This window comes from Stigmatopora argus, chromosome 1 (genome assembly GCF_051989625.1).
Source record: "Stigmatopora argus isolate UIUO_Sarg chromosome 1, RoL_Sarg_1.0, whole genome shotgun sequence".
Taxonomy (NCBI): domain Eukaryota; kingdom Metazoa; phylum Chordata; class Actinopteri; order Syngnathiformes; family Syngnathidae; genus Stigmatopora; species Stigmatopora argus.
In genome coordinates, this window is record NC_135387.1 from 14,831,818 (window position 1) to 14,854,319 (window position 22,502).

Consider the following 22,502-nt stretch of genomic DNA (forward strand, 5'->3'; position numbering starts at 1 on the left):
GATTTAAAAATTAATAATCCAAGCAACCCTCTGACGTGCAAATATATATTTCTGATCTTACAAATACAATTAGCAGATTTTCTTCTCGATAAAAATATAAAAACGGCATTGTTTGTGTCAGATTAGACGGGCAGACTGTTTAGTATTCTTTGTGTTGTGATGAAGATCAGACGACAAATCTGAATGTGGTTGCTGTTTTTACACAAATGTAGCCAGTAGGTGGGTGAAGACGGACTCTCTTTCGGCTGACGCTACCTGATGATGAAGGAGCCGATGGAGGACCAAGCCTTCTGCAGAAGCACCAGGAAAGCCACCAGGTAGAACAGCGCAATGACAGCCTGAAGAAAAGCATCACACAGGAAGAAGGACACGGTGACGGAAAAAAACGCCAGGAAAAGCTCTTAAATAGAAAAGAAAAACATTGCTGGGAAGAGGAGACCAAGAGGAGTCAGAAGAGGTAAAAATGGCATAACGCATGGGTAGGCAATTAGCCCATCGCTAATCATAGTGTATATATGCCTCTATTAACAACAATGAATGTTGCATTTTCTTATGTAAAAGTAGATCCATTGAGGCTCCAACTCTTTTTAACTAAAAATTAACCAAAACTTCAAAAGTGTAATTAATTTGTTTCGGTTAAATTACACTCTTTATGTACACATTATTTTACACGTGAACTTCTAAAATCCTTGTTAGATGGATTTGCCAATGCCCACCCTTTAATATCCTCGGGGTGGGAGGTGAGGGGTCACTTTATATTTGTTTTCCAATATATTTATTGAGGTGTATATCCTGAAGAGAAGCAAAACAGTGTTGGTACAATCATCACATACCTGTTGCGTGTCGATTTGAGCTGCCATTTCCTCTTGGGAGTCTGAACATTCCTTGGCTTCTCCTTTCGCCTCCTCTTTCGCAAGGAGTTGCACCTTCTCACATTCGATATCTTCCTGGATGGTGCTTTCAGGAAGCACCAGTGTTGGTTCTGCGTGCAAAATGGGGACTTCTGTAGGCGTGTCCTCAGCTTCTGAATGTTCTGCATTTTGCATACTTTCTAAAGGATCTTCAACTGTAAAAGAAGAGGGGAGGGACTTGGAATGAATGAAAAATTACCCTTAATATACTGCATGTACATATACATACAGTATACAAATATATGCATGCAGTACTAATAAGAAATTGAAAATATCCTGAAAAGGTTGGTGTTTTAATGAGGTGAAAATCTTAATCAGCAAAGTTGCAACCATAAAATGGGTTGTTTTCATCTTTCAACTTGAATTGCCAAAATTAAACTTTGACTTGATATTCTATTGTTTTCATAAACATACATAAATTTAATGAATATTCGATAATTCACCCCACCTGGTCAAAATGAATTGGACGTCTACTGCCGTCAATGGTGAGGTCAATGTAAGGGGGGGACAATTTGTGCATGAGAGGGTTGATTGTAACATACATGCAATGAAGTCAATGGCAGTAATGGCGCGTTCCTGCTGCCTGAAGTTACATCGATAACGTCTCATCTTTTGGTCACTTGGTTTGTGCGTCTCAACCCGATGGAAGCTGCTGGCAGCTTTAACCCTGTGGAGCCACGGAATGGAGGACTTGGGTCTTTCCACTCAAGAAAACCATTCCCATTTTTCATTTGGATTGACGCCATCGGTCAGTGGGACTACTCACTTTGTGATCAACTCTTTGGAGTTCTGCGATTGAGGACAGAAAAACAACAGCTTAAAATATTTGAAAGGGCAATGGAGAATGTTAAAGTGTGACAGGAACAACTTTTTACACAGTTTTAAAAATCTGTTCAATGGTTTCATATTTAATGTTAAAAATACAGTCGTACCTCTACTTACGGAATTAATTGGTTCCTAAACTTTTTTCGTAACTTGAAAATTTTGTAAGTAGAGGTGTACTTTATATGTAAATTCTCTCATTCGTTCCACGGTCCTCAGACAACTACCAAGGAAATGCATTTACTTTTTGGGGCATTTCCTAACTTGGATCTTTTTAATTTAAGAAAAATAATTAATTAATTTTTAACATGCAAATGAATGAGTCGAGATACAAAAAAAGATCCAAATTATGAAATCCCCAAAAAGTAAATGCATTTCCTTATCCATTATTTTATTTTGAATTCCCCTTATTAAGTGATTAAAAACTGTACAAATGCAACATGGCACATATTTTCAGACACACACATAGTGCACACGTAAAAGTCTAAAATGTACTACAAAGTGGATGGCTTTCGGCCCTGGTAGATCGGGCTCTCAATACAAACACGGGTATTACATCTATAATGACCACCGAGGGAGATATTTCAGCGGTGCATGGCACATTTTTATATGCTTTATTTATTTTAAGACATTAAAAAATCCTTTCCTCATAATTTTCTCTCATTTTTGTGTGTTTCCTCACATCTTTCATACAGAATTGGGACACCTTGACCAATTTTAAAGGGTCTAGTTGGTAGTTGTGTGAGGACCGTGGAACGAATGAGAGAATTTACATATAAAGTACACCTCTACTTACGAAATTCCCAAGTTACAAAAATGTCTAGGAACCAATTAATTTCGTAAGTAGAGGCACGACTGTACTTACACCAATAAATGTAAACTACAAAACTCTAGGCTACATTTTCATCCATTTAATTCCCATGGAAATTTCGTTACCTGAACAAAATCCACCATGTCGGGATCCTCCAAAGCGCTGACTGCTTTCTCCAACAATTTCCTGTTAGCCTCTACGCTATCTCCATAGCAACGGACCAGCAATCGGACACCGCCCGCCTTTGCCTCTTCTTCATTAGTGATTCTCTCTGTCATGGCCTTGGTGACGACGATACGCATGGAGAAAAAAAAACGCTCATGTATTGCACAGTCCTCGTATGCTTGCCATAATAGGACACATTGGCTTTAATCTCACACTAAATCGTTCCTCCGCGATTGAGGCCATTCGTCTGAACTTGTCGCATACATTTTGTTTCTGAGTCTTGCAGGTTTCCTAAGCAAAGAAACAAAACAAAAGTTAAGTCATGTGATTTTTTCCAACTCATATATGACAGGGTGGACCCACTTCGATTTTCCTGCACGTCTCGTCAAGCTCATCCATTATTGCTTGAATTTTCTGGTTGATCTCTACCACTGAAGCCACACTCTCCCTCAGCTCGTCCTGCAAAGTATAGATTGAGTGATAATAACAAGATGTTCAAAAGCATTCCAACCAGAGCGGATTATCAATAAAGGGGGAAATCATGCAAGTGCCGTGGTGATGCTGTTTTTGTTTAAAAGCATAAACGGTATGCCTGTGTGTGTGTTTTAATTGGTTGAGTTTTCCAAATCTAACTAGAAAAATGTTGGACTTGAGAGAAGTGACTAAGAAGGACCTTTTTTATTTGGGCAAACAGACCTTTTTATTCTGCACGGCATCTTCCAGAGATTGCACCTGGCATGACTGATGCTCTCCAAAGACCTTACATAGGGAGCAGACGGCCAGCTTGCAGGTGATGCAGTAGATGTTGACCTTCTCATCCGCGTGCTGTGAGCAAATCACCTGAGCAGGTGGTGAAGGTGGGAGAGGGAGGGGCCTGGACAAAAAGTCAATGAAAAACTAATCTTCCTTACGTATGTTTTTTTGTTTTTTACTCCCCACCTGTTGCCGCTGTGAGCGCAGACTTCATGTTTGTAAATGTCGATAATGTTCTCCGCTAGAAGATTACGCCGCAAGCCGTAGACACCGTGGCGGTCCAGGACCACCTCGTGGTGACATGAGGGGCAGCAAATGGTGCCGCTGCTCAGCCTCGAGATGTTCTGAGACTGAAAAAAAGTAATGTTCAAGACTGCAGTATATGCGAATGGTGAGCAAGCATCCCAAAAATAAATAGATGGATGAAAAACCATGTATGAACATATGAGTGGACGCCAGCTTTGTATAAGGTACAAGGCGACGGATCTAAAAATGGCCACACCTACATGTCATGCAAGTAGTTAGAAAGTCAAGAACGGACCTGGTGGAGCTCATCAGCACACTTTCTGCATAGATTGTGCTGGCATGGTAGGATGACGATGGGCTTTTGGAGAAGTTCCAGACAGATGGGACACATCAGTTGCTTCTCCAGGTTGGCAAACTCCGCCTCCCGCTCTGCTCTGCCTTTTTTCAGCTGACTCAGAGACATGGCCTATATTTCCTTTTGATGGGAAAATGAACACAAGACTTCTTTTTGCACTTCATGTTTAACTAATCATGTTGACCTGTGATAACCACGACAGTATAACCCCGAAAGTAAAGAGGAATAGTATTTTTGGTAACACGCTAATCAATAATCACACTTGGACATGCCTAAAACAGAGATATTAAAAGCCCAGTGTGAAAAGCCATAAATGACTTATAAATTTGAGTACCACAGGAATCTCTACGCCAGTAATTGGATGTGTAAATGAGGGACCATCGTCAATACAACTGGTAATATAGTCTCTAACCTCATCTCATTTTCTGAACCGCTTTATCCTCATCAGAGTTGCCGGGGGTGCTGGAGCCTATCCCAGCTGACTCCGGGCCAGAGGCGGGGGACTCCCTGAATCGATCGCCAGGCACAAGGAGACAAAGGACAACCATGCACTCTCACACCCATACCTAGGGGCAATTTGGAGTGCAATTTAGAGGAATTGAATAGAAATGGGGAAATGGGAAAATTTCCTCAATTCATGGTAGAATTTTTGATGGAAAACAAAATAATAGCCTGTTGTGCCTTGAATTACTGAGTTTTTAAGGTGAAGTCACATCAGCCAATTGCAATGACGGCTACCTTGTTCACCTCAAGTGTTTATCCATCAATTCCAAAGACATCCGCATCCTTCAATAGCAATCAATACAACTATGACCAACAATTCCAAAAACGGCCATATCTATCAATTCCAAATTCATCCCATTAAAATGAGTATGAACCGAAATAACCTGATTAAAAGTCAATCCAGTAATCCCTCAAATATCACAGTTAATGCAGACCAGGCATGGCTGCGATAAACGAAAAACCGCAAAGTAGTATCACCCCCATTATTATTACCACAATAAAGTTAATTTTGTTTGAATTTTAGGGTATGGCTGTAAAAGATAAATTTAGGCCGGGCAACCATGATTCGATGTCTAAATCATTGAAAATCAGTTTCTTAATCATTTCTTTCACTGTTGTGAATTGTGTGCTCCTTTGCTATGTTCCCTCAAATCCTATGCATTTTCATTGGGGGTTAATCACAATGGCCGTCAAACCGTGCCAAGGCCCTGGTTGTGTGTGGACTTCCTGTGTGTGGCTCCAGTTTTTTACCTAGGTCTACAATGTCTTGTGTGTCTTGTGTCTCTTGCTACTGCAACCAAGACATTTCCCAAATACGGGATGAAATAAAGTTCTAACCTAACACACAAAGAAGAACGAGAGCACACGTTGACATACCTTTTCTTCTTTTGTTTCACTTGCTGATCCTCTTGGAATCTAACACACTGTTAGTCGTGCTGCGTCTGCATTTTTTTAATGTTGGCAATTACTGCTGCCTATGTGTTTTCGGAGGTCCTTTGGCTACTGAGGTGCATTATGATCTGCAGCTGCCCCTGTGACGAAGAGCTAAATCTGACAAACGCACACACATACACACACACGGACAAGCCATATGAGGCAGGGACAGAATAAGAACAAGCATCACTCTCCAGTTGCATGCACACATGATCAAGAAAAATACTACATCCAAAATGTTTATCAGTCAATCACTAGAGGGACCACGTGTACCACTCTTTAAGAATGACTGCTCTAAACCATTATAAACGTGAAAATTAACTATGTATTCAATAAAAGAGGTATAAGCAAACAATTCAATGCATCATTCCCAAAGGTAAACCCATTTGTGGCAATCTTCCATCCTGGAGAATTAGTAGTTGGGTTAATCTGTCCCAATTAAATTGATGTGTTTAAAACAGCAGAACAGTCCAGAGATTGCAATTGAGATTCCATGGTTTAAGACACTTTAAAATAATTTAAAAGGGGTATCTTAATTTAATAACACTGGAAAGACTTATTTTTGTTGTTTTACCTTTTGAGATCTGCTCTTGGCTACTAATTTTTCAGTGCGGAGTCTTAAACTGGTCTCAGTTTTTCTTTATTACATCAGGTTTTTGAACTATAGAATCACCCTTCTTGTTTTTTCAAATGAAAAACAATGTATTTAACATGTTCTTGTTTTATATACATAAAACAATCATACGCCATTAAATAAACGGGCATGACTGCAATGTTTATTTAACATTCCGTATTATATTTTTGGATAGTTGAGTCTTGTGTGCATGTAATAACAACAGAACAAAGGTGAAATCACACACCTATTTGCACGTAGCAATTTTTGGTCCGAACAGACTGTTGATTAAAGATTTTAGCATTATAACACTGATTTTTCATTGGAATGTCTGACTTGTGAAGACATGAAAAAAATACATGACCTCCAAGACAAAAAGACCTGTGAAAAGTTTATTTTTCTTTTGAGGAATCATTTAACGAGCACAATTTGCATACTAACATATGGGCCTGACACGAGACCAAAGGTTTACAAGCTTCTATCGCCATTCATCTCAGGTTAAAAAGTTAAAAACATAAAATAAATACAACATTATTCTCATCTAGTCACTATTTCCACACTTAAAATAGAACGTAAGGTCCAAACATTTTGATTTGTCTTTCACTCGGTCACGTTTGCTGTTCGTTGGTTTGAAGAAACCCTGAAGGAAAAAAAGTGAACGCAGAGGAACCATGGTGGGCGGAGACAAATGAAAATGGAGGAAGAATAGAAGGACATACGACGACGAAACACTTGCACAGTCACCGTTTCATTTCCACAACATTGTGCTCCCTTCCAGGAAGTCACATGATCACATGGCTAAATGAAAAGTTGTGTGCATGTGTGTGTGTGCGTATGGGTGTGTGTGTGTGTGTGTGCATGCACAGGAATGACAAGGTTTCAGTAGTTTGGATCTTTTATACAGTATTTTATCAAACACACACCTCCCTTAGATTAATCCCTTCTCAACCCTCTCCTCAAATAAAAGCCCGACACTGTGCAGTCGAGTAAATATTTGAGCAAATAGGGTCAACTCGTCAAAAGCGGAAAAGTGTCCCACAAATGACACACCAAGACAATCCAGCATTCACCATTTCACAAAGCACTCGACAACAACAACAAAAAAACTACACACAAGACACTGAAAATGTTTGCAAATTATAAAGTAAGTGATTAGTGATGACAAAGGTGTAACTTGAAAGCATTTAGCAACATGCTCATCATTGACGGATCATGTAGGGAGAACATGTTGGGAATTGGCTGTACTATTTACTTCTTTCCATCTGCATTGGTGATTGGGGGGGGGGGGGGGGGGGGGGGGAACAAGAAGTGGTTGATTTTTTAAAAATTTAAAACAAAAGCCTGTTCTTTCATATATGAATTTTTGGCTTAAGAAATCTAGTCAAATCCAAAACAGGCTACAGGAATGGATTTGATTTTAACATTTACATTACATGGAAATGTGGAAACAAGCATCAGTAAAGATACATAAGTTTGTTTATCGCTACAATCAAAATAAAGTAAAGTCCTCGTTTTCTTTCATCTATCGCCGCTTACAAAATTTCCATGTCTGTTTAAAATATAGACTATTACTCAATAAGTAAGATACTGTATATCAAATTTGTTTCAACCATGCACAGTGCACAAAGATGCAAAAAAGATTAAGGAAGGAAAATGTTGATAAGTAATTGAAATATTTGGGGTTAATTAACTCACTTATTGCAAAGTGTGACAAATATTTTCACTAAAATGATGAAATATCCAAAGGATTTGATTGAAGGAGCAGTACTTGAATTGGGGAATTGAAGAAAGTTTGCAGTAAAAGAAACTATTGACACTCCACTTGTTTGAGAATATTCATTTCACACCATCAGTTCTCGCCCAATTGGCATGAATTGAGTAAAATAACTCACGGGATGTATCGTTGGAACTGGAAGTAGCCAATGTATTTCCAGAGGTGTAAATCACCAATTTCACTGCAATACGATATGACATAAATTCGTTGGATGATACGTTATATCCCGATATTACATAGTCTGCCCACGATTCAATTAGTCTTGAGCTGATTTGTTTCAAAATTAGTGATGCGCAGATTTAACAGAATCAGTTAGATTTGCAGTAAAGCAATAATAACCACAAACAATTGAACAAAATGGCATAGTAACTAAAAGAGGATTATGCGAGTTGACATTTTGTGCTTTTCACAACTAGAATGGATTGCACCTTAAATATAGTCAAGAAATTAATTCAAATAGGTGCATCGTAACACCTATCTCAGAGATAAATATAATTAGCTGGGCATGGATTTACCCCATGTAATCATAGACAAGGAAACCCGATGAATTGTATACACCCACGCAACTCCCTGCTGGAGAAATAAAACTAATGGCGACGTTGATTTGAAACGAACAAAGTCTTAGACTTTCGGAGCCTTCATAGTGCGTAAGAAGCATTCCGTTGGATTGTTAATTCATGAAATAAATAATGCTAGCCGACAAAAAAAAGAAGAAAAAAAAAGCTTGAAAACTATTGCGGGAACAGCAATTTCCTCCTTACGAGTCACGTTTTGTTCTCGGATAGAATATGTAATCCATCATGTCATATTCCATTTGACGGATCATTTGCTCGATCACGGTCATTGTCTGGACTACGAGGTGGCGGTGTTCAGGCAAACGCATCTTTACTGACACTCAACTGGAACGAATTAAACGCCAAAAGCCTCTTCTTATTTTATTTTTGTTGTCTCAAATTTAAAAACAAATAAGCAGTCATAATTGAGCTCTTTTCGTTTCCGACTGATCGTGGAACAAACAAACGATAACGTATGATAGAACATGAACACGCCATGGAGGTAGGAGAGTATGCATAAAGACGTACGTATGTGTGCGAAGGTGTGTGTTTCTTCTCTAGTACGAATCAGTCCTGTAGCTTTGGTGGGCGTCGGCGGTGAGCTGCGTGGTTTCCGTAGCGGAGGACGGCTGCATCACGATGGGCTCGTTGGCGCCATCTGCAGGACATGATGCGCAAAGAGCATCACGGACGCACTGAGTTTTTACGGCAAGCCAAGGGCCTCACTTTTAATTAAAAGGCTCACCTCTCTCGTCGGCCGTCATCTGGGCCTCCAGGTCCTCGGGGGACACGTAGAATTCAGGCTCTTGGTCCATGGGTGGCCGAGGTTTGCATTTGCCGCAGCAGCAGTTGCAGCAGCAGCACAGGCAGCAGCAGAAGTAGCAACCGGTGGACAAGCAGCAGAAGACAAACAAGGCCTGTGGGGACAACGCATAATCCTTAAAACAGTCAACCCCTCTCAAAGACATGTCACATATTTCAAAAATAAAAAGGGGTTTCATGCCTTTCAAAGCAGTAAGAAAAAAGAAAAAAGAAAAAAAAGAAAATGCTACTTTCATTTTCAATTTTTAGATCATTTATAACCATATAAATGTATTTGCTTGCTTTCATTTATTCAAATGAATCTATACTTTGGCTATTCTACCGTTTTTGGAAATAACATCAACTAGAGATGATAGTCATACTTAAAGCACTTTGGTTATTGCTAAGGCAAAGCTCAAAGCTATCAGTTATTTATTCTCAACACTTTAAGACACAACCATTACTCGCTTAGGATATTTTGAGGTCTTTTCACTTGCACAACAGTGCAAAAAAAATCACAGGCATGTGATGTTGAGTTGCCTGTTGTACCTAATTACAGTAAGACCTTGACATACGAGTGCCCCGACATAGAAGGAATTTGAGATACGAGTAAAAAATATTGACCTTGAGATGCGAGACAAATTTTGAAATACGAGCATTCGAGACAGCCAGGTGGCCAGGCTGCGAGAGGCTCCTTATGATTTCTTTCTCGCCGCATCTCCCTCGTGTAAAGATCTCTACCAGCACTGGACGGAGCGTTGCATTTTTTTCCATGTTTTTTTTTGCGTTAGACAGTGCATAAATAGGGGAAGTGCGAAGAAAAGGCGCGTGACTCAGCTGGCTCGCCAATACGTATGGAGAAGCAGGAAGTTCGTCTCGAAAGCTGCGGTGGAATACATGGACCTCTTTGCCTTGGGTATTGCACAAGAAGGTTTAAATTTAGTGTGACGTAATATTAAAACTTTTTTTTAAAGTGTGGTGTATAGGAATCGAAGTTCAATTAAAAATTTATATTACATTACGAGCGCGTCCGTCAAGTCTCTCTCTCTCCCATCCGCAAACTCCCTGTTGTGTTGAATATTGCCTCATTTCATTATTAAACATCATAACCACAAGTTATTTGTTACTCTGTTAGTAGATGGAGAATTAGAACTAATAGAAATATGTTTTTCCATTGTAATATCCTGTTGTTGTTGTTTTTTTCAGAAGGTGGGAACGAATTAATTTGTATTTAGTTCATTTCTATGGGAAACGTTGATTTGAGATACGAGTAAATCGACATACGAGCACAGTACCGGAACGCATTAAGCTCGTATCTCAAGGTATGACTGTATACGTCTTTATTTACAATGACAACCTTTTAGAGGGACTAAATATTCACCAACAATGAGCTACATGAATGCCGGCTGACTCGCAATCTCAACTTCAATCAGTCTTGTTCGATTTGGTACCCCCCTTATATGCTGTTTGCACCAACCCGCACTACCCTGAAATCCTCTTCAATGACTGATTCCTTTTGTTGTCTTTGATTAAAATGATACGGCGCTGGCACGTATGTGCAAACCAGAAGGAATTCGACTCCAGCCTTGACGATTACAAATAGTTGTACCTTGGCCCACCAGCTGGACAGGACAAAGTAGGTGTTGACATTCTCCTCTCCAAACTGCTCGGCCACATAGAGGCCCAGGGAGCCATACTTGTCGTAGATGTTCTTCTTGGTGCCGTCGCTCAAGATGGCGTGAGCGTTGTTGATTTCTTTGAACTTCTCAACCGCGTCTGGATTGTCGGGATTTTTATCTGGGTGAAACTTTAACGCCAGTTTCCTGCAAACAAAACATGGAATTAAGCGAATGCAATTCCTTTGCAGTGGCGGTGACAGACAGATCACCTGTAACATTTTTTGATGTCCTCAGTTGTTGCATTCTTGTCCACTCCCAACACAGCGTACAATGATTCTCCTGACGTGGACAGAGCGCGCTGTCTCTGCTGCTCCATCGCCCTTCACCTGACAGATATTTTTTTTAAAAAGGCAAGTACATTGAGCACATTTGCCTGCAGATTTTCACAACACTTCCTGTGTGGACTTTGCATGTAGTGTGTTGGATTTATCCAGGTCCTCCTGTCAAGTTTCCTACCACATTCACAATTCAATCAGTGTACGAGATTGACTTAACAACCTGTGTTGGAAGGTTTGACTGGGACGGTGGACAATTTGGGTTCTACTGTAAGATTATAGTGAGCTGGGACAGGATCCAGCAGCCCCTCGGTAGGAGAAGCAAAACATAAAGGAATCGGATGGATGGATAATTAATGATGTTAGGAACTCTAGGCTGTTCATGCAGCACCGTGAGAAGATATAAGAGGACACACTGCACTACCAAATTCACTACAATTTTTTTTTTCTTCATTAAATTTACAAATTGAAATTCCGATCCAAGTATACTTCCTGGGACAAGGTCAAATAATTTATCAATAATGCAAGAGATTGATAGTCTGCGGCAATTCAATTATTAGTAGTATGCTTTTTTTATGTCAACTCTTACAGAAAAATATGTAGAAAGAAAATTTTGAGAAGAGTTGATTTGTAACATGACTTACGATACTCGTTGCTCTACGGTGTTTTAAGATAGATTAAGGAGAGACCAACTAAGAATAGAAGCAGGTTTGTGTGATCCACTTGGAAGGCTTAGCATTGAATGCTAACATATATTGTACACACCGAATTAACTCGGCATTCAACGCAGAAAAAACAGGTAGATCCAACACAAACAAAAAGGAACGAAATATATGGCGAACGCGGCGAGAGGAGACACCCTGAGGGGCGATTCGAAGCCCTTTCGACGGACTAGCGACTAGTGACTGTCTCCCCGAGACCCCTCAATGAGCGGCGGCGAGACAAGCGCTCTTTAGAGCCGATAATCTCCACTGCCTGGATCGGTTAGCCCGCTAGCATTAAACGGCTCACTAATCCAAGGACGGCTAACAGCAGTGTTAGCCTAGACGCTAACAGAGAGGGACAAAAATACGCACCGATTTAACTCTCGCGCAACCCTCCGAGGACGAATTCCGCCTTCTTTCGTGCAATATTCGAATCGTAGTGGATCTGGTCAAAAGTCGCTCATCATCCCACCAGGCACCGGCGGCCCCCCAAATCCGAACAGCGAGTGGCTAACGTTTACACCGGCAGCTTGCTTGCGAGGAGCCGTCAATCATTCCCAGCGGACGCGTCACGCGAGCACACGCCTGCTTCCTTTCAGGGCCTGGGTGTCAAACTCGGAATGGTTCGCGGACCGCATCAACGTCAACTCGATTTTATGTGGGCCACAACATTTGAGATATATTAATCCTTTTTTTTTTTTTAAATCCGATTAAAAGAAATGGATCCTAAATATTCATTTTTTTATAGATCTAAACGATGTTTACTTGAGCATTTTTTCCTAATGGTTTTTCATTTCAAAAGGAAACTATATATATATATATATATATATATATATATATATATATATATATATATATATATATATATATATATATATATATATATATATAGATATATAGATATATATATATATAGATATATAGATATATATATATATATATAGATATATATAATATATATAATATATAAAATATATATATATATATATATACACACATATATTATTGTGTTCAATATTAAAGTGGAAAACAGAAAATATTTTATATATTTATTTTTAGATTATACAACAGGCATTTTGAACTAAAAACACAAAGAAAAAAAATTAATAAAAAATTGCAATTATTGATTTAAAAAGGGGAAAATTAGGAAATATAATATACATCTATAATATTCATTTGAATTTGATCCTAAAACAGAAAGTCGGCACTCATGATTTACTTTCTCGGGCTGCACAGAATTATGTGGTGGGCCAGATTTGGCCCCCGGGCCGCCACTTGTTCTAGGGGACGCTTTTTTTTTTAATTCACTTTCAAATTTGTAAATGTTCTTTCTGACAATTGGACTAACTTTTTATCCAGAATGATGCGAGTCCTCAACATTCATTTTGTAGCTTTACATTTCATCGTTGAACTTGCGTTGTTATTATTTTTAAGTTTTAATAAGGATATCTCTTTTTGTTAATCATTTTGGCTAGATGTTTATGGTTGACAGTAACTCTTCTGGAAATGGGCTTGACAACTTTAAAATAGGGGTCCAAAATCATTAATTATTTCTCCCAAAACCAATTAAACTAGGTATGGCGACAGCACAGAGTAGACAGGTACTTGCATAACAAGGCGTAGCATGACATCACCGTTTTGAAATCTGATCATTTACAGAGCGGTCTTACTTACAAAAACAATTGCATTGAAATGACAAACCACAGATGAAAGGCTCCAACCAGGTTACACAATCATCTTGCATGCATGATAGAGATATAAAAAAAAGGAAGTAGACCATTGGTCAAATTTAAACTAATATAAAAAGGAAGCTTGATGATGTTCATGAGTTTAATTTCAAAGTACATGAAAACCATAATGCAAATGTGGTTAGCATAACATAACAAAAACATGTGAATACATATATTGTGCCTATTTTCACGTTTCATGACCACAGCTCATTCCAGTCAAAAGTACGTTTCAGGATGTCATTTGACAAAGAAGGCTGTAATACTGCAACATTGCCAGAAGACCACCAAGTATTTGTGAGGTATTTGAGGACTGCTATGAGAGGCAGCTATAACATAAAACACACCGAGAGATTTTCGACGTGCAAGTGATTGTAGTGTAAGTGCAAGTGCGCGCAGACACTGGAGCACCCTGTAGATATCAAATATAAAATAAACAATAAATATTCAAATGGATATAAATTAAGTCATTAAACACCACCCGCCACCATTTATTTGCACCCGTGGAATGTGAAACTAAGATGGCTTGTATGTGTGTGTTAATGCTAAGTGGCAGGGCAGCCGTACGTGCCCACACTTCCGCTAACTGACAGAACTTTGGCGAAGGGGCTAGGGCGACCGTTAATGATCACATGGCGGATGCAGCCGTGGAAGCTGGGCTGGCTTGGAGACGCAGTAACTGCATCTGTTGGACATGACAAGCTATGATGAATATGAAGAATTCTGAAGCCTACGTTTGAACAGTACGAACCGGGAAGTCCTCCCATGTAAACTGCCTCTCTGCTCCCTGCCGATGGGCCACGTCTGGGTCCGGAACCACGTTGACTGATCGCGTCCACGTGGAGCCGCAGGATGTTGTTCTTCTTCACCACTGAAGCCCAAAAGATCGACATGAGTCGTCGAAACCAGGGTCCTGAGCGGATTCTGAGTCGTGTCACTCACCTGCGATTGTGTGCCAGCGACCGTTGCAGAGAGCCTCCTCGGGCACTAATGACAAGGAAGCATCACTACTGCCGCTGCTCATGGACAAATTCACCTGAACATCGTGTTAAAGTTAAAACAAGGAAAACTTCAAAAATACAACTCCCCCAAAGTATCACCTCTCCCCTGCGCATCGTCAACGTCAAATGCTGGCCGGACGTCGTCCCAGCGTGCAGCAGCAGTCCGGAGTCGGACACTGGACGCACTTCCATTCGGATCTCCAGGTTCCCGTCCAGAACGAGCACCTCATCTGCATGAAGGACACGGGAGTCTTCAGTCATTGCGACGTGAAAAGAAGAGCGGTGAAAATATGACACTCACCTAAAACCACGTGTCCCCCCTCGCCCGGGAAGAATGCACCAGGTTGCAGATGCTTCTGGAAGCAAGGGACCACACCCTGGCTGTGTGAGGGGCTCCCCGCCGGTCTCTCGTTCAGCGTCAGGTCACGGAGGCAACCGACAAAGCCGGGAGAGTTGGCAGAGTTCGAAGGGTGCTGTGGCACTCCTCCTATGTACAATGGTGCGCTGATGGGCACGCGATATCCAGCGGGAATCTTCCTGGACTGAGCGCCGAGGCCATCCACGACCATGCTGACTTTGTCCGTGCCAATTTTTATAAACACCTGAGGACATGGTCATATCGTAAGCGTTCACTGGGCATTGGCAGAATTGCTTGAACTCACCGTGTGCCATCTCTTGTCATCCATCTTGGTGCGACTGCGCAGGTTGACCTTTCTCTTCCTGCCCAGCGAAAGGATGAAATGTCCCTTTGACACACCCAGTGTCAAGACGCCGTCCGACGCATAGAGGATCAAACCTTCCGACGAATTGAGCCTCACGCCGAGAGAGATGTGGGGTCTGTGGAGAAAACCTAGTTCTTAACTATTCCGATATGATATGAACAATATTAAAGGAAATAGAAAATAATACTGCAGATGGGCTAAAAGGCCTTGGATTTTTCAGTTTCAAAGTTTAACGAAACAGATGAATAAATAATGATGCCACCAACTCGCATGCTAACAGACTTCCAAGTATAATAACCATTTTTGATGCATGTATAGACATAAGCAGTGTTCACACTCACTTGGACTTCAGTGAAGCAGGAACTGAGTCATAGCGTTGGTAGCTTATTGTCGAGCCGCTAAATTGCACGGCGCCCACTTCCGGCTTCACCAGCACCCCCTGGCATGACTCCCTGGTTTTGCGACTGCGTGACCCAGATGGCTTCTTGTTCTTCCCCTGAAAAACGAAAAGCGGCCTAGTAATCCTTCCCAACCATTGAAACAATAAAAATCAGAGGTGTTCGTGCACCCTCCCTGTGGTCAAAATGAATCAATCAGAGTCAAGACAAACCCAATTTTTTTCAATGGGTCAAAAGTAAGGAAAAGATACAAAAGAATTTCCAAAGAACTAAATATACTCCTCTCAAATGTTTTTCCCTGATTAGGCTTGACTGTAAACCAATTACAAGAATGGATTTTTTTCCCTTGGTCTCATTTTTGCACAGTATTTTGCAATATTTAAGTACATGGGGTGTCTGCATGCCTACTTTGGACTTGCTGCTGTGTTTGGGTGGCACGGCAACAATCTGCTGAGGCTTGGAGGCGGCAGGACAGTCCAGAGGAACGTTGATGTTGTCTCTGGCCTTCAGCAGGTTCACCACCATCTGAGGACTGGTCACCCTGGTGACAAGCATATTTGACAGATGTACATTTTCCCTTTCCTGCATTTCCAGAGTAATATCAAATATCCCTGTGTCAAATATTATTCTTTTCATACTGCAGCTGTAGTGACATGATCACAATAAGGATTCTGTTTAGTTAACAATTCATCACACTATTGATATTTGCTTTGTGATCCTCTGAAATGGGGGTAAAATTCCAATTTCTTTGGTGCACTAGCACTTTATTCGCTCTAACAATGTTAATAAATTTGGAAGAAAATGTAACAATTTGTTCCAAATATTTAGGTTTTGTGTTGTAATAGCGTTTCACATTGACACAGTAAAAGACCTCCCCGAGACATGTACTGTAGGAACAGAAATGAAGTCTTTCCCTTAAGTGGAAAAAGCCAGGTTTACTGGCTCAAATGCAGACTTAATTTGCCGCCACAAAGCCAGTACTGCTAAGTTTCCAGGTTTTAAATATTGACTGAGTCCCTTAGGGCTAACGGGATCTGTATAAGGCAGTTTCTGGGTCTGCCAGCGTAACATTACACAAATTAACATTACTGGAGAAAAACATCAATTTCCTGCAATTGCATAGAAGGGATTGTGTGTTAGATACGTTTAAAAAAACTGTACAAAATACATATGGAAGCACTTCACTATTGACGTAAGGGTATGTATGACATGGTGGTTAGAAGGACTGCCTTGGAAAAAAGGTCAGGAGATTGAATCCAGAATGATGAGTGCAATGAGAAGCGAGATCTTTAATCTCACCTCTTGATGAAGAGATTGCTAATGCAGCCCGTCAGGTTGCTCAAGCCTTGATCGGGCATTCCCCCCAAGTAGGTGTGCCCCTCCAAGCCAGAAGTCAAGCTACGCTCCCTCGTGTTCAGCAAGACACCATCCTTGGACTTCTCGAGCACGTCGTCCAAGTACACGCGTAATCTAAGCAGATAAGAAGTTAGCGTGAGAAGGTCAACTAACTCTATGCAGCTAGCAGACAGTAGACCTATACCCATTGTTGTTGTTGTAGATGGCCACGTAGTGACTGTTGTTGTCATTGTAGGTCTTCTGGGTTCTCACCTCGCTGTTGCCTGCTCTCACTACCACATGACCTTCATACAGGAAGACCTTACAAATACCGTCCTGCACAGGCCAATCCACGCATGCACACAAACAGACAAGCAGTGGGTTGAGCTAGGTCTAAAAGGATGCGTCACCAAGCAGCAAATGTGTGTCACCTTGTCGTGATGGAAGAACATGAGTCCATCCTTATATTCAGTTCTGAAACTAAAACTGGCGTAGAAGTTGCTCCTGAGTTCCGGAACGTTGGTAAGTGCCAAGTCCAGGTAGCTCTGGCCTGAGAAGTGAGCCTCACGAGCCACCTGCGGGAAAACATAGATTTTTGCTGCCTTTCTGTTGTTTTTGATAAATCAACTCATTTAATCGCAGATGTTACATCTCCATGGTCAGACTATCATGATTTGTCAGCGTTTCAGCCATGCAATCATTGATGCCTGATGGGTCATTGATGCATGACGCTCAAGTTGATTAATTATTACACAATTTGAATACTGTTATTGTTTTATTTCAGCACTTATATTAAGTCAACACAAGTGGATTGTTTTCTATTTTATCATTTTGTACTGAAGTGTCAACATAAGTGAATTGTGCTGTATTGTATCCGTTTTGTATATGTTCTGTATCGTAAAGTTAGCACTTTCACTACCATAAAGTTGACAAAAAAGGGACATTGCTATTTAATCTTAGGAAGTTAACAGGACGTTTAATCCGACGCTTTACTGAGTGTACTATTATTTGTGGAGAAGCAATTGACCATGCTATTTTTTTTCCAATTTAAAAATAAAAACACATTTCAGTGACGAGCATTTTGTGAAGTTGTACATAAATCTTGTTCAAGTAAACAGCCCACTGAGCTCTTTGTTTTTCATACCAGCAAGTCGCTGTCACAACCAAAACTGACTCCAGAGCTCTTCATCCTCTTCAGGTCGATGTGAGAGTTCTGGGCCTTGACATTGCGAAAACATCCTTTCAGCGAGCCCTGCTGCGGAAATATGGACCGCAGCCTGCATCCCCAATCACAAACAACAGCACAAGGTGACACACAAAAAAAATATTGAAATAAAAAACACTATGGTGCATACGTCAGGCCACAAGCAACATTGCGCTGTCTGTGTGTGCGTGTCTGTTATTGACCTGTCTGGCATGTTGTGTTCAGGAACTCCTCCCAGAAAGTATGTGCCTCCAAAGGCTGGGATGTTCTCCGACAAAATGTGGGTGAACAACTGGATGCGGTTGCTCCTCACCACCACTCGATATGGAGGAGATCGCAGAATGATGATCTCCAGCTAAATAAGTAAGCAATAGCCATTGGGCACTCCATTAGGTTTATTCGGCCTTTTTGCACACTATTATTCCACTGAGTCGTTTTTAAATTTCCTTTTTAACCCTTTCATGCCAAATTATGATTTGCGGCATTGATGGCAACAGACTCACTCCCCATTAAAATGGATTGGATGTGTATTGCCGTCAATGGCAGCCAATAAGTTATCCGTCATTCCTTTCAACAGAGCAGTGTTTCCCAACCATTGTGCCGTTAGAGATGGTCAGGTGTGCCACGGGAAATGAGAAGTCATACATTTTAATGTTCTGAGAGAAAAATGTTAATATTATAAGAATAAAATTCAGCTATTACGAGATTAAAATCAAAATATTATGAACATTAAATGATAGATTGTACTATTACAAGATGCAACTTGTAATGCAATGAGATTAAAGTGATTTTGTTGCTTACGTTCTGTAACGTAAACTAGAAGTTGTTTGGCTTCAACTTTTGTCAATGTTAAGTCTGTGTGAGCACAAAACTGCTCTTTGTGTAATGTTAGGAGGTTTCAGTAATATTGAGAGTAAAAAAAGACGTAATGTTACATGATTTAAATCATTTTCTTGTTTTTACGTTACGTGAACCAGAAGTTTTTGGGCAGCAACTTTTGGCGACGTGTGTGTATGTGTGTGTGTGTGTGTGTGTGTGTGTGTGCGTACAACTTTGCTTTTCGCGTAATATTAGGAGATTTCAGTAATATTGGGAGTAAAAGTCATAGAGGTTTAAAACATTATATTACTTATTTTTACGTCACTTGAACCGGAAGTTGTTCAGGGTCCGCAGCCATCAACTTTGGTGACAATAGATTGGTGTGAAAAATTTGATTTTGGAATCATTTGAGGGATTTATTTGATTCCTGTTGATAAAACTTTGATGAGAACGACTTTATATTGTTAATTTGGGGGACATTTAAATTTGATTTAAATTGGAAGATTTTTAGCTCGTGCTGTGCCTTGAGATTTTTTAAATTCAAAAAAATTTGCCACAGCTCAAAAAAGGTTGGGAAACACTGCAATAGAGGAGTGTTGCTGTAAAAATCAAATCAAATCAAACAACAACAAAAAAGAAAAATAGAGAGAACGTACCACTTTGGGATTGGCGTCGCTGACTCTTAGGAGCGGTGAAGTGGGATCTTTGGGCTGGAATTCCTCCATCTCACCACCAAACTGGAAGAAAACCTTCAGGTGGCCCCGGACCACGGCCATACACAGGAACTGGTCCTAGTCGAGGGCGCGCAGACACTCAGCACACAATGATGACATTGACGGTCCCTTGATGAACACTTACTTTGTTTTGAAGCAGCAGCAAAATGCCATTATGGGAGATCAGCTTGACTTCCTGTTCGAATCGTTGCATGCGGGCTGATTCGTCACTGAAAGAAATCTCAGCAAAGCCGGTGCCGTCGAAATAAGCGGCGTCGTTCACCCAGGCCTGAGTCAGCGTAGGCTTGGACCGGCCACAGGGTTTGTCCAGTGTGGTGTTCAGTTGAAAGATCTTCTCAAAGTTGTACAAACTAAGGACTTCCTCGTTCAATGTATCTAATTCCATGCAGCCCTTGAAGCTGGGCAAGGCCAGTGGTGCAGGGGGCTGAATGGGGAACAAACATGGTAAAGATACCTCAGTCAGAACAATAAAATATTTCCCAGTTCATTATGGTTCGCCCTGTGGATAATCTTACAAAGTGATGTAGAAACTTTTCAAAAAATAATTAATTCACTGCCACTGATGGCAATTGATGTCCACTCCATTTCTACATGGAGTGGACGTCTACCACTGGTAGAGAATCTTGTGTACAAACCTAGATATACAGTAGAGCATCCATAGAACTAACTTCCTTTTAAAAAAATGTAAGAGAAGTAAAAACGTGTTTCCGGCACTAAAATTAGTTCACCATACGGACTTCCCTCACACAAGTGATGCGACTGAAACATTTTGAGTTACCAAGCATCCTGCCTGGTTTAGCAAGTCTTGACTATGAGGTCCAACTGTTACACACTGGTTTTCCCATAATTCGAAGTTCAATTGAAAAGACAAAAAATCCATGTGTTATTATGTGCAGCGACTTTTTCCTTCTTTTTTTTAGCCGTGTTGTCTGGTCTGTGGCAATTCCAACAGCATCATTGAAAAGAAAAGGCTGTTGTGTATTATCAATGAATTTCAAACTTAATCTTGTCTACTGGGCTTCCTTCAAAGTAGAGTAACCTTTTAAGAAAACCTTCAGTTGTCTTTTGTCATTAGGTAGATGAAACACATCTATGAACGTTTACTTTAAAGGTGCTTGGGTAGCCTCCCACGTAGAAGACAGTGTCATTGGTCAAAAGGTTGAGAAGGCCCTGATCTCCTCCCGCCTCCACGTATGCTTTGGTGACATGCTGGTCACCTTCAGAAGCTTCGGAGGACATGGACATCTGTCCATATTGTAGGATCCTTCAATACAACAACACAGCATAAGAAAGAAGTCAGTCGCGCATGTAAATGTGGTATAGATCTTACCTTTCCAGAACCACACTGTTGAAGTTCCCGTTAGCCTTGACATCCTCGGACATCAATACTTGTGCCGTTTCTCCTCCAATATTGAAGTACCAACGCAGTTTTTTCCCTTCCAGCGCCATTCCAAGAAAATCCTTCGTGGGCTACAAAGACAAGCACACAAAACAACGTCAACGCAAAAGCCTTTTTTTTCTCACTGCAATACCGTTCGTCAGAGCCGGAACACAACATAAAGGAATTTACTTCTACTTCCGTTCTTAAAAGAACCTGTAAAAATAGTGAATACCACCCTCCGATGAATATTTACACTGATCCTGTCTGGCCCAGTGTGATGTGTACACCAGTCACTGCACATTATCAAATGACAATTTTAATCTTTTGACTTACGGCGATTGCCTGGACACCAATTTAGGGTGTACTGACCGTAGTGGCTAGGTTAAGCTCCAGCACCCCCTGTGACCATGGTGAGGATAAACATATCGTAAAATGAATCAATGAATGTTTTTTCTTTGATTTTGTTTTTTGTCGATTTTTCTGAAATACTGTCACTCGTTATTTTCAGGATTCAGAGTAGGCATGAGTTACTATGTTCCACTTTTTTTTGGTGACAATTGATTGCTATTTTCAGACTTCAAGCCGAATTCAAATGATAAACATTAAAACACGCACACACACAAAACAAAAGTAGAAAAACTGTGAAAACAAAATAAAAAACTAAAGGTGATTATTGAAAAATCTAAAACTATAATTAAAAAATAACAATGTAAAATGGGGCCAAGTGTCCTTAGGTCACCCTATAAAATCAGAACTCTTGTATGATCTGACGCTGGCACTTACATCCTTGTTGCCGAGGTAAAAGACAAATTGCTCTGTGCCGACATCCTGCCGGCGGGAGCGCGGTGCTTCGGGCAATGTGATGAAGAATTTGAGAGACGTGTAGGACGCTAGGTCGGCCAGGTTGGGCGGGGTGCGCACCTGAACGCCCGATGAACCATTGAACTTAACAGGAACGCTCACCTGGACGCAGGAAAGAAAGGAAGGCATTATCGTCCCTTGCAGTTTGTTGTTCCAGTCATGATGTCATTCACAGTGGGAGTCAGTCAGTCCAAGTACCTTGCTAGCAGCATTGCGCGCCTGTTGAATGAGTTGTCGGATGCGGCTGATGTTCTCCGATATGTTAGGCATCTGCGCCGAACGGTTGTGTAGCTTGTCCAGCTTGTTCAGGAGGAGGGGGATAGTGTCCCCAAGCATACTCACTGCGACACACGTTAAAGTAGGCCACGTGTATGAAACGTAACACTGCACATCGATTTCAAACATGACAGTAGATGAATA

At 40.8% G+C, this 22,502-nt stretch overlaps 3 protein-coding genes across 4 annotated transcripts in view; all 3 read right to left on the minus strand.

Moving 5' to 3' along the window:
- On the minus strand, positions 1-7,397 carry LOC144076083 (tripartite motif-containing protein 54-like). Its single transcript, XM_077603657.1, has 11 exons — positions 5,444-7,397; positions 4,004-4,183; positions 3,649-3,812; positions 3,406-3,583; positions 3,073-3,168; positions 2,923-3,000; positions 2,670-2,825; positions 1,678-1,700; positions 1,454-1,578; positions 834-1,066; positions 1-338 (listed from the first exon to the last, which is right to left on the minus strand). Exons 2-11 carry the CDS (start codon positions 4,169-4,171, stop codon positions 252-254), a joined length of 1,308 nt encoding a protein of 435 aa, XP_077459783.1. The 5' UTR covers positions 4,172-4,183; positions 5,444-7,397; the 3' UTR covers positions 1-251.
- Positions 7,398-8,809: 1,412 nt separating this feature from the next.
- On the minus strand, positions 8,810-12,544 carry LOC144074498 (dnaJ homolog subfamily C member 5-like). 2 transcript variants are annotated; one of them, XM_077600968.1, is made up of 5 exons: positions 12,273-12,544; positions 11,131-11,247; positions 10,852-11,065; positions 9,187-9,358; positions 8,810-9,099 (listed from the first exon to the last, which is right to left on the minus strand). In XM_077600968.1, exons 2-5 carry the CDS (start codon positions 11,235-11,237, stop codon positions 8,999-9,001), a joined length of 594 nt encoding a protein of 197 aa, XP_077457094.1. In that variant the 5' UTR covers positions 11,238-11,247; positions 12,273-12,544; the 3' UTR covers positions 8,810-8,998. The 2 variants fall into 2 exon arrangements, with proteins under 2 accessions (XP_077457094.1, XP_077457102.1); XM_077600976.1 differs by lacking the exon at positions 12,273-12,544 and adding an exon at positions 11,962-12,164.
- Positions 12,545-13,716: 1,172 nt separating this feature from the next.
- Positions 13,717-22,502, minus strand: part of lama5 (laminin, alpha 5) — a 43,954-nt gene continuing 35,168 nt past the window's right edge. The window contains exons 59-77 of the mRNA XM_077600987.1: positions 22,281-22,423; positions 22,005-22,184; positions 21,171-21,310; positions 20,945-21,104; positions 19,965-20,264; positions 19,763-19,897; positions 18,491-18,642; positions 18,228-18,360; positions 17,515-17,658; positions 17,289-17,419; positions 17,048-17,218; positions 16,157-16,289; positions 15,692-15,846; positions 15,291-15,465; positions 14,930-15,230; positions 14,728-14,858; positions 14,570-14,663; positions 14,379-14,498; positions 13,717-14,312 (exon numbers count right to left, since the gene is read on the minus strand). Of these exons, the coding sequence (XP_077457113.1) occupies positions 14,173-14,312; positions 14,379-14,498; positions 14,570-14,663; positions 14,728-14,858; positions 14,930-15,230; positions 15,291-15,465; positions 15,692-15,846; positions 16,157-16,289; positions 17,048-17,218; positions 17,289-17,419; positions 17,515-17,658; positions 18,228-18,360; positions 18,491-18,642; positions 19,763-19,897; positions 19,965-20,264; positions 20,945-21,104; positions 21,171-21,310; positions 22,005-22,184; positions 22,281-22,423 (3,038 nt within the window). The 3' untranslated portion in view covers positions 13,717-14,172. The remainder of the gene's footprint in view (positions 14,313-14,378; positions 14,499-14,569; positions 14,664-14,727; positions 14,859-14,929; positions 15,231-15,290; positions 15,466-15,691; positions 15,847-16,156; positions 16,290-17,047; positions 17,219-17,288; positions 17,420-17,514; positions 17,659-18,227; positions 18,361-18,490; positions 18,643-19,762; positions 19,898-19,964; positions 20,265-20,944; positions 21,105-21,170; positions 21,311-22,004; positions 22,185-22,280; positions 22,424-22,502) is intronic.